Below are 11,423 nucleotides of genomic sequence, written 5' to 3'. Positions count from 1 at the left end.
ATGTTGTCACAAATACAGATAAACTATTTGAGTGGAATACGGAATTAAAAATAGCTATTAAATATGCATTTGATAAATAATTGTGTTCAATGTTCAGTGTTTGTTTGAGGTTTGCACATTCTTATTTTTGTTCCACCTACAGGTACTTGTGTTCATTTATAATGGATAACCAGAATAAATATGTTCACAAATAAACTGAAAGTCATTATTTTCCCCCGAACTGAATTATAAAATAATAAAAAGTCATAGTGTCTGTTAAAATCCCACAGAATGCTGTTTGCTCTTAACAATTGCATAATTTGAGTTACATAAATTGTATATAAAAGTTTAGATCTCGCAAAAAGGCTAATCCATAACAAACTGTATAAGGAAAAAGTCTTCTCTTTATATTACTGTTTTTTACAGTTAAATTCCAGTATAAGCTTTATTATACTCATTTGCCTTTTAGGAAAAGTAAAACACATGAAATCAACTTATTATTAGGTTTATTATAGGTTATTATTAGAAAATACCACTAATGGTTGTATATGTCAGAATTCCTGGCACAGCTTTGTTTCAGTTTGTTTTCATTGTTTGTCATTTTTAAAGCAAATGTAAGAATATACTATCCAGCACTTTTTTGCAGTGTTTTGCAGATAGTATTAGTAGTAATAATAGTGCCCTTATGAAACATTGTTTTGTTCAAAATAGGAAACAATGAAATTTCCCTTGTATTTACAAGAGAAGGCTGCACCTTTTGTTGCATTTTCGGGCGGGGTTATAGTTTACAAAGAGTCCTTGAAAGCAGCATGACAGCGTATTGTTGACTCCAGCCCCTGGCGGCCTGGACTCCACTTCCTGCCTTCCATAACTTTACTGCAGTCAGGAGGACGCACTCACAGTAAGCGACTCACCTCACCTGATGAGCACAAAGCCGTAAGTGCTTCTGTGTATTACTCCTTATTCTTGAATAATACATGTGCTACCGTTGCTCAGCTAGCTTAGTGGTAATAGGCCTAACCTCTAACGCTACATACAAACACGAAAACTCTGTAGCCTCTACACCAGCTGTGCGTTTTCTTCCCGTATGTTACTATAATGAGCTGCTTAAGACCCAAGTATGGGTTGGCTGTCCTTTGTGGCCAGGCACTGTAATTAGCAGTGCAGTCCTAACCATGAATTGCCAATGAGAATTAGCATAATGTAGCATTTAGGAGGTTTCTGCCAGACTGAAGTTCTAACTGCAAGTGAAACAGTGTGTAGATAGTTGTTGTCGTCCTGACACTGAGGAGCGGCGCTAGCTGCAGTTAGCTTGATCAACAGAGAGAGAGCGAGCGGACCAGCCGTTAGTGGCACGTGCGGGTGAGCTGGATTAAAGGCGGTGTTACTGCGAGTTGACCGCACGAGCTGTCAAAGTGAGGGAGGAGGGGCTTCAGCGGCCGCGTCACTCAACGTAACGCTGCTGTGGCGGTACAGGTCAGCAGAGAGACCAGGAAGTGACGATTCAAATGACTACACAGCAGAGAAACCCAGCTAGTTTACTCACATATTAGCCTGTAGGGTGAAATGATGCTACCCAGTGCTTTTAATGTTAATAATAGATACAAGGAAAAGTTCTGCATAAGTAGAATAATTCTGAATGTTTTCAAGTTTCAAGAGTCTCTTCTTCTTGATGCTTCCATGGTGTGAGGCAAAACGAGCACATATTGGGCAGGAGGAATGTTGTGCTGGGGAGAAATGAGTCATCCAGGAAAACGGCCCATGCTGCCTGCGTTACATTTCCCCTATAATAATTGCTGTGGTGCCTCTTGGCTGCAGCAGTGTGAGGCCTCCTCCCTGCCATCCACACTCTCTGCTTCTGTGACTTGTCTTCACTCAGGTTTTCTCCTCCCAGTTACATCTCCTGAGGGCACACTGAGTTTCTGCACAAGCCATTTCTGGCCTTAATGCATTTGACAGAATTCCTGGAACTTTTCAGTTATCACATTCTTGAAGGAGACAGACACATTACAAAGAGAAAAATACATTTTTGCCAGTAAGTTGATCATTCAAATCTATACCTTAGGTTTCCAAACGTTTCCTTTTGTGACGTCTCCTAATGAAGCAGTCTCTGGAGTTCAGCAGCACAGATTTAACAAATGTCTGATAAACAACAAAGCCACATTTATGTTACCTGACTTACTAAATCTAAGACTTATCTAATGAGGCTCAGGCTGTGGCATAGGTCATATGCACTGGAATTAGTAAAAACAGTGTCTGTAACTCCAAGTCAGCTGCATAACTAATCATAAAAACTACATTTGGTTTTGAGTTTTCAGTTCTCAGCAGAGTGAGTTCTGCTTCACCATTTAGTCAACTTTTATGTTGAAATGAAATGATATTTCCCCCTTTTACATGTCACTTTTAACAACATATGTTCTGGCTCCACTGGTCTCTTAACAGTCCAGATCTTTTTTATGATTTTGGCTTATAGTATCTTATATTTCTTGTATAGTTTATCATGTATGAGTATGTGTAATTAAACTAGGATCATTTCATGTGAAGTCTCTTTTATCTTAAAGAAACTGAGCCATTTGTGTTGTGATAATCCTGCACTTTTGGTCTTGGGGATTTATTGCTCTGGAAACAGATACAGATACAAATCCAGACTATATTCTAATATGGACAACTTGGGTATCTGTGTATTAAGAACACCGCCCTGAGCTCACATTGAGTTGGAGTTATGGAGCTCTAGTTTTTACCGGCAGCACTAACTCTTTCCAGATACATTTCTTCTGTGACTGTAGTTGAGTTATTCTGTTTCTGGGACACAGATGGCATGTTAGTGTTTTATAAATTAGGTGAAGCTGACATTACTTTCATCAAGCTCAGCTCTTCTTTTACTTTAACAGTTAACAAGTATCTGGTCACATGTCAATGTGTAACAAATGTTGATAGTTTTGTCGGCAGCAGGAGGGAAGAGTTACTGTGTTTTCACTAACCAAGTGTTCGTCCTGGAGTGGTTGTGCAAAGATATCTTTCTTAGCTTCTAATATACAACGTCTTGCCTTCAAATGCAAAATATGGTGCTTATTCTAAGCTACATCTTTGGCATCTTCAAGCCTTCAAAGATGTATTAGTGCTTTGACACACCAAGCCAAATTAAAGTACTAGAGAGAACCAAGAGTTTCATTGCCTCACGTTGCCTTTGTCTGGGCCAAAAAGTAGCACTAAAAAATTATTATTTATACCAGCTAGTGGCAGTAGTCTGTATTCATCATTTAAAAAGGGAAGGCATCAGTCACCACAGATGGTCTTCATATAAGTATCTGAAAACTATGTCGAATAAGAAGTTGTAAATGACAATGAATCTTGTGCACAGATTTCATAAGGGGCAGCCAATCAATGTGGTCTTTCTCAGAAACACAGGGAAACTGGTGTAGACATACTACAAAAGCTAGGCCAAGATGTTTACTGATTGCCCATGTGTCACATCCCTCAAAGGGAACTGGAGGCTGGATAGTAGCATGGTGGCTAGGTCACTTTAATGAAATTTGTTTTGTGGCACCTAAAAAAATGTTTTTCTGGATAGAGTGTGCATCACACAATGGGTGGATTTCCCTCATTCTTTCCTTTCATCTGTATCCCTCCCTAAAGGTACAGTGATGAAAGGAAAGCATGTGAGGAGAGAGCAACCAAGGAAACAGTTAGACACATGAGACAACCTTTTTCTCATCTGTTATCTGTGGATTAGCTGCCAGTCAAACTTTAGAGTTGGTCTAATTTAAAAAAAAAAAAGTTTCCTTTGTTGGATTGGATTGACAAGCATGTATTTATTGTTTGCATCACAGTTATTGCTATTCGGTTTGTAGATTCATTATTCCAGGTTATGGTTATACGGATTTGTACAAATGCATTATTAGCCCAAATAATTTAGGAAATATAGATTATGTAAATATATGTAAATATGACTATATTTATAACAAATTCATATTCTGCTGTCTCAGTGATGATGTTATTATTATGAAAAAAACTGCACACGATGAACAGAAAAATGTTTCTGTTGCATGAAGAAAGTCTTTCACAACTCTTTGTCACTGAGACCTAAAGATCCAGATGATGGATCTAAAAAACAGTTTTATATTGGTTTCATTTTAATGTTATCAGGCTACTTTAGTCTAAAGCTTTGCTGGTGTTGCAATGCTCCAATAGAGGCTCAGATAACTGTAGTGGTAAATGTGTCCTTTCTTCTGACCTATTGCTGTCCCCTTTTTTTCTGAAATATAACTTCATTAACAAGTGTGCAGGACACATTTCATCTGTTAGCATATCATTAAATTTGGCACCCCAAAGTAGATTTTGGATTGTTTGTGCAGGCAAATAAAAACTAATTTTTGTACTGTTTTTGAGAAGAGCATATTTAAGCAGCACCACATTAACCTCCAGATGACTCCACAGTGAAGACTTTACCTCATTAAATCTCAGACTGTGAGAATTTAACGGCTGATAAATATTAATATTGCACTCTCTGATTAATTAGATGCCCAACTTGAGTAATTAATGTGAAGTGTGCAGGTTACAACATGTTCATGCACAACCTAACAGCATTTTAACTAATAATCATTTAGCTTGACTTGTATAATTTCACTTGCGTTTACCTAAAGCACATTTTACACTTATTTGCAAACAGTCTATGTTGGAGTGCTACATGGTGGCATACAGTACAGTGCTTGTGTGGCAAACTGCCGTGGTTATGTTTTGTTGTGAATATTAATGAACTTCGTGAAATGTCAGCAGGTATGCAGAAAACTGTTTGTTAGGTTTATTTGCTGATTTCCAATTTTACTGCTGGTCTTATTTTCAGGCCTGGGACTAGTCATGACACAGCAGGAGCTGCAGGAGTTCTCGGAGAACCTGGACACGGCCCTCTCCTGGATGCAGGCCATTCAGGAGAGACTGAAGGCCAATGACAACACCCAGGGGCCCCGTGATGCCTTGGAGGCCCGACTCAGGGAGACTGAAGTCAGTTGCCTCACTTACTGCTTGATTCATCACCCACTGCTACTTACAGTCGTTCTCTCCAGAGCATAGACAGCAGCAGTTTCTGGCCTTTAAGCAGGGGATAGTTTCTGAGGATTCTTTATTCTGACCAGTACTTAATGACATTTCAGAAATAAATAAAAATAAATAATTGATTAAGTTGCGAAAAAGATACATATATAAGATATAGAACTGCAGTAAAAATGCAGTTCCTTAAGAGACCAGGTCTCAAAAGTTTGAAAGTAATAATAATAATAATGACATGTAATTGGTCTTATATTATTGTTTTGAATTTGCTGTCACCAGGGAGCTGCTATTAATATATGACTGACATTTGGAGAAAAGTGGGTTGTCAGCAACAGGGTCACAAATGGGTTAGCATGTTTTGCAGTTCCACAAGACAAAACAGAAATGTAGATATGTGTGTCATGGTCATGGTCTTGGTTTCAGAGCTGTTACACGGACGTCCTTATGTTAGATAATACTTAGTTAAGAGAGATTTAAAGAATAAAGGGTAATAAGGATGTTATTTTAGCGTAGTTTATAGTTTTGTGGTTAAACTTGTGTACATTGTTTGCTTTAAATCAGATTTACAGAAATATATTGTATGTTGTTAGAATGAAGCATGACATTAATCATATACTGATTGTGCATAATGATTCACTATATACTTCTCTACCATGTCCTCCTTAATGATCCAGAGACAGTTCAGCATTTTTTTAATTTTTTGCCTTTAATTGAGTTCTCAGACGTTTTGCATGTAACCTTTCAAGTGGAATTTCTCATACATCAATTATTGAGACTTTCATGTAGTTTTCAGGGTCATTGTTACAGCATCCACTTCAAGGACTGTCTGTTCATTGTCTTCTGTCAGAGATGGTAGGCAGGTAGCAGCACAAAAACTTTAATAGGATAAAAGCAAATGTGTTGATTTTGAGATTTTTTAACATTGATTCATGGTGTTGGAGAAAGTTACTGTTGGTCATGTCAAATTTGTTTTAATTACTCTAATTACACGCTTAGTCAGTATAGGCACATGTTGTGAATGCCTGATTTCCAGGTACAGTGTGTACACTTCTTCTGAGTACTAAAACGGATGTCCCTGTGCTCTGTTCAATTGCAGAAAATACATCAGTCTGAACATGAAGGTCGTGTGAAAATGGATATGGCATTGGTGGCAGCAGAGAACCTTCTTCAGAGTGCAGACGAAGAGCTGAGGAACCAGACCCATGCAAAGCTCAAAGATCTGAAGAGTCAGTGGGAGGAGACTTGCACCTACATCATTCACTGTCACAGGTACTGCTCATTACATACTGACTTGTAGTGTAGGTCACTTCAGCTGTACAGTGCGTGTACTCTTAGTTTATGGTGTTCCACATGTCTAGTTCCTAATGTCTAGTTTGGCCTAATGTCAGCTTTGGCTACAATCACTGTTCAGTGTGTAATTCTTCTGAAAAACTAATTTCAGTTACACCATGTATTTCTGACTTACCCTCAATATTATCCTGAACATTGTTGGCTCTTTCCGTTCTCACCTTCATGGCAGGGTCTTGCTCAGGTCCAATTTTGCAAACCCACACCCACACAGCTCAGTACCAGAATGGAACTGTTGCTCACACCAGTCTCTAAATCAAATCCACATATGATCTGACCTGTTAATACAAGGCCCACTACCCAAACCATACCCTTAGACTGATCTTACTTAAACACATGGGCTATTCTCACTTACTGTAAAACTCATCAAGGTTAATTGTAGATGTGCTAATTGACCTGTCTGAGACAGTTCTCCTAGGTTTGCAGTTGTTGTTGGTGTACTGCAAAGTGACACAGAGATTAAAGGATAAATTCTTCCTCGTTTTGTCTCACCTCACACCCAGTCGCATCGAGTGGGTGTGGCTTCACTGGAGTGAGTACCTGAAGGCTTATGAGGAGTTTGAGCTGTGGCTGATGAAGCAACAGCGCAGCCTAGACACTGGGGTGGAGTTGCAACTTGGGGTGAAGGAGAAGCTTTGGCAGGTGGACCAGCAAAGAGTGATGGTGAGTGATGTCCATGGCCAAGCAACACTGTTGGAGAGGCTGCTGGATGAAGCTGCTGCGCTGCACAACAGAACCCAGGACCCCAGTGTGGACTCCCAAGCACAAGAGAGGCTGCGAGAAGCCTATAACAATGTGAGGGACAGAGCTGAGGTGAGATGCTTACTTGCATTGTTTGACTCTGAGATGATTTGACTATAGTCTGTAGATAAATAAATTTAAACTTTGTACATACAGTACTTGTTTAGAAAGTGCAAATATGCTCAGAGTCACAAGGGCTGTGTAAAAGGTGCAGCGATGACATTGTATCCTTAAATCTTCCATCTGGCAGTTTTCTAAAATTTGAGAGGTCTTTGAATAGTTTTGTTTTGTTTAACACTCCATAACCCATAACATAACATATTCAAATCTGAGAATGATCCTTTTTTTCTGATATTTTAATTATAACATAACATTATATAATATTATTAATAATTATATAATAATTTCTGATAGTATTCTGTAGAAAAACATTTTTTAATTATCTACTTGCAGTTTTTATGCAAGGTGAATCCATCTATTTAGATGTCGCCATAAATAAAACTCATGAGAGCAAAATGTCATGAATCTTTTTTTTTTTCTTTCTTTTTTCCCCAAAAGCTTTGAGCATGGATAACAGCTGTAATACTCAAGTACCTCACAGCTTAGCTTAAACTTATGAGCCATTTACAGTGCACATGTTTGGACAGAGCCACGCTTTCATCCTGTAACTCTTCCTCTATGCTAATACAACAGTTTGTGGCTTTTGTTAGCATGCAAACAGGTCAGCTGGTGGAATGCACATAGAAAAATGTTTTAGAAACCAAAAGCAGAGGGGCAGAGAAGTCAAGGAAATAAGAAGAACTAAAGAAATAGAGAAAGAAAATGAAATTAAACTGTTAAATGGATGTAGCATGCATCTTCTTGAGTAAAACCAAAAAGGATTATTTTGTTTGAATGAGGAACCACTTCTATGTAACAGGAAGCACAGTAAGAAACCACCAAAGTCACACGCGCTGATACACACATTTACACCCCTGCACACATGTATACGGTAAATACTGTTGGCAAAGCTGTAGAGTATGTTTTGTAGAGGATCAAAGGGAACAGAAATTGGGGCCTTGTGGTCAAATTGCTGAACTGATTTTGCAGGGGAGATGGAGTGTGTGTGTTTGTGTGTGGGGGGCTATCATTGTGAGGACCAAGATAACCTTTGGAGTGAGGACATTTGTGCAAAGTGAGGACATTTTAGCTGATCCTGACAATGAAAAGGGGCTTTAAAGAGCAATTGTGAGCTTAGGACTAGGTTTTAGGGTTAGGGTTAGTATAAAGTTTAGGGTGGGGCAGTTAGTTGTGATGGTTAGGGTAAGATGGTACATTGTGATTCATTAAAAATTGATACAGAGTAGATGGCCTAGGGGGAACTGGGAATGCGTTTTGTCAATGAGTGTCCTCACAATGACTGCCATACAAAAATATGTGTCTGGGTCTCTGATTGTCTGTGTGTCTATAACTGAACTGTCGGTTTGTGTGAATGTGTCCACAAATCAGTGAGCCCTTAATTAGTATTATAAACAATAAGAAGCTTTTCTAACTTGAATCCTTGTTTGTTTTTTACTCAGTTTTTTTGAGAAAGCCCCTCAGCCACACAAGGTAGAAGGAAAATGTGCTGATATTTATTCTCTGTATTCATAATCAGATCCTGATACTGAGAAGTAGGAAAATGGTTGCCTGTGTTTTTCAGACTTCTGAGACTTTTCATTATTTACATGTGGTGTGGAGACACTGCTGGATTAGTCAACGTTAACAAATGCTCATAGGCTGCTTTTCTCCTGCATGAGCGGCACAGTGAGGCTTCTCTTCCTCTTCCCTTTTCAGACGTCACTTCTATTTAACCGCACACCCACGTAAGGTTTTACCTACATCATGCTTGCGCATAATCAAACCAGCCTGCTGGCAAAGATGTATTTGCGATTCCAAATTGTAAAGTTTTGATTTAAATAATGCTGAGTGGTTTAATATTTCCTCAAAAGTGCCTCCTATCAGTTTGGTAGTCTCTGTTTTCCTTTTGTGTAAACTTTCAACATGTAGTTCAAGTAACAGGAAGCACAGGAAGAGTTTCACCTGAGAATTTACATTCACATTCAGGCTCCTTGCTCAGAAACCCAAATGTGCAGTCTGTGATGTGTGCTGGAAGATCTTGATTCATTTTGAGCAGCGCGATGCTAAAAATTACCACGAGGTATGTCTCCTGCTGTGCTAGGAGCGTCTGACGCTGCTTCAGAAGATTGCTGAGGAGCACCAGATGTACCAAGGCTGCGTTCAGAAATTCCAGTCCTGGCTGCTGACAAAAACCAAGGAGCTAACTGATCTGATGGAGAAGGAGGATACAGGCGAGAACAAGCTCAAAGCCTTACAAGTGAGACTCACTGGAAGAGAATTAAGTAACTGCTGTTCATATTGCCAATCTTGAAAGCTGCTTTTGTTCTTTTCAGCAGTGGAAAAGGTAGAGGCCAAGTTAAATATTCTCTACTGTTTTACATGTAACATACTTTTTGTTATCTGAACCTAAAATTAATATAGTTATTCTAATTATTCTTCTCATTGGTAAATTGTGGAACTAATTAGTAAAAAACATTAATTGTATTAAAAAGAGAAAGTGAGAACAGCAGAAGGAAAGTATGCACTGAGCACAACTCGAGCTGTGGAACTTACAGTAAATTGAATGCACTAAACATAAAAACTGTATATTGTTGTAACTTTAACTTGTAAGCAATTGTACTACAGGTAATTAATCTTCTCACTGTTTTCACCTGACTTTTATAAGTGACTGACATGTGTAAGACTTTCAGAAGTCATATGTATAGTGTATAATATACCTCAAGCTGTACCTTTCTAACCCAAGTTAAGGTGTTGTTTGTGCTTGTGTTCCTGCATCAGGCTCTAGATGACAGTGTAGCCAGTGAGGAAAAGACCCTCCAGCATATCGAGGGTGTGGTAGAGGCGCTAAGGGGCAACACCTCCCCTGCGGGGGCAGAGGTGGTGGTGGAGGAGGCCGAGGAGCTGAGGCTGGGCTGGCACAGGCTGAGACAGGGCCTGTGTGAGGCAGAGGATGGCCTCCGTGTCAGCCTGAACTCTCACAGTCAGTATGTGACTAGGTGCCAGCAGCTGGAAGAAGACATTGGGCGCCTCAGGGTGCTGCTGCAGGGGCTCGACCAGGAACTGGAGACTAGCCACACGGCTGGGGACCCCACAGGCTGCACTGAGGAGCAGATGGTGGGCCAGTGGAGGAAATACAGGGTAGGTTTTCTTTAAACACAACAGCAGTTATTGTTAATATTATTAATAAATGCAGTAATGACCGCATAATGTGGTCCTTGATGGTTATTCTGAATTGTTACAACGCAACACAGCAACAACACAATTAATATATTGCCAGTGTTTACCTTAAGATAGTCATGACCAAAGATAAAGCAGCTGCCGGTGTGGTAGCCTTACAGATTTCCTCATTGTTCTCATTGATCTCTATGGTATCTCTTTGGCATCTGTTAAACTATAAATGCATACTATAAATCTGTCCACTTTCATTTTGAATTAAGTCATTTCATTGGATTTTACAGAGTTGCATTTTCCACCAGTGCAGCCCTGTTTATTGTCCTCAAGGCATGGAACAGTGTAAAGTGCCACCTACCATTCTATACTTATATCCTAGACAGTGTGGTTGGAGAAAAGAAACAAAAGTGAAAAAATTCACTGATTCAAGATTCACTGACAGCTTTCTAGTGTGTCAGATAGGTTGTAAAATATACTTTGATGGAAGTAAATGATCTGGTGGATACTCATCATATCAGGACAGATAGGACAGAAGGGATGAGTTTTATGTAAAGAGGAAGAGTATGAGAGAAAACATAGAAATGACAACAAAGGAATACAAAATGAAGGTGTGTAGCCAGACAAGAGTAGAAGGAGCTGGGTAGGACAGCTGGAGTGCAAAAGAGTGGATTTTGCAATGCAGAAGCAAAAAGGATTTAAAAATATGACTTGAGTTAAAGTCTCAATCTTTTTTTCAGTACCCTCAGGTACTAAATCTAACGTCAACTTTCTGGTCTGTTGTGTAATCTCGCATCACACTTTAAGAAGCACAATTTGTTCTTTTCTGTCATCATTCCTTCGTTCATTCTTGGGATGACCACATGGTCTAATAATTAGGTTACACAGCTATTTAGTCCCAATCCTTTGAGTTCCCTTCACATTGTGCATGTAAGAAAAGCTATTTTCAATATTGAACATAGCTGTAAGTTCGGCTGTTATTTTTCTATGATTTGATTTCACTAAACGTTTAATTGATGACGACCACATTTCATCCTTGAAGA

At 39.2% G+C, this 11,423-nt stretch overlaps 1 protein-coding gene across 1 annotated transcript in view; it reads left to right on the top strand.

Moving 5' to 3' along the window:
- The first annotated feature begins 798 nt into the window (after positions 1–798).
- The window catches only part of syne3 (spectrin repeat containing, nuclear envelope family member 3), a 37,161-nt gene continuing 26,536 nt past the window's right edge, over positions 799–11,423 (top strand). The window contains exons 1-6 of the mRNA XM_026354347.1: positions 799–915; positions 4,823–4,980; positions 6,122–6,294; positions 6,876–7,185; positions 9,314–9,469; positions 9,991–10,350. Coding sequence (XP_026210132.1) covers positions 4,837–4,980; positions 6,122–6,294; positions 6,876–7,185; positions 9,314–9,469; positions 9,991–10,350 — 1,143 coding nt within the window. The 5' untranslated portion in view covers positions 799–915; positions 4,823–4,836. The remainder of the gene's footprint in view (positions 916–4,822; positions 4,981–6,121; positions 6,295–6,875; positions 7,186–9,313; positions 9,470–9,990; positions 10,351–11,423) is intronic.

The sequence above is a fragment of the Anabas testudineus genome, chromosome 12 (assembly GCF_900324465.2).
Source record: "Anabas testudineus chromosome 12, fAnaTes1.2, whole genome shotgun sequence".
NCBI lineage: Eukaryota > Metazoa > Chordata > Actinopteri > Anabantiformes > Anabantidae > Anabas > Anabas testudineus.
The sequence above is the reverse complement of the archived record's forward strand: the minus strand, read 5'-3'. Positions and strand labels throughout refer to the sequence as shown.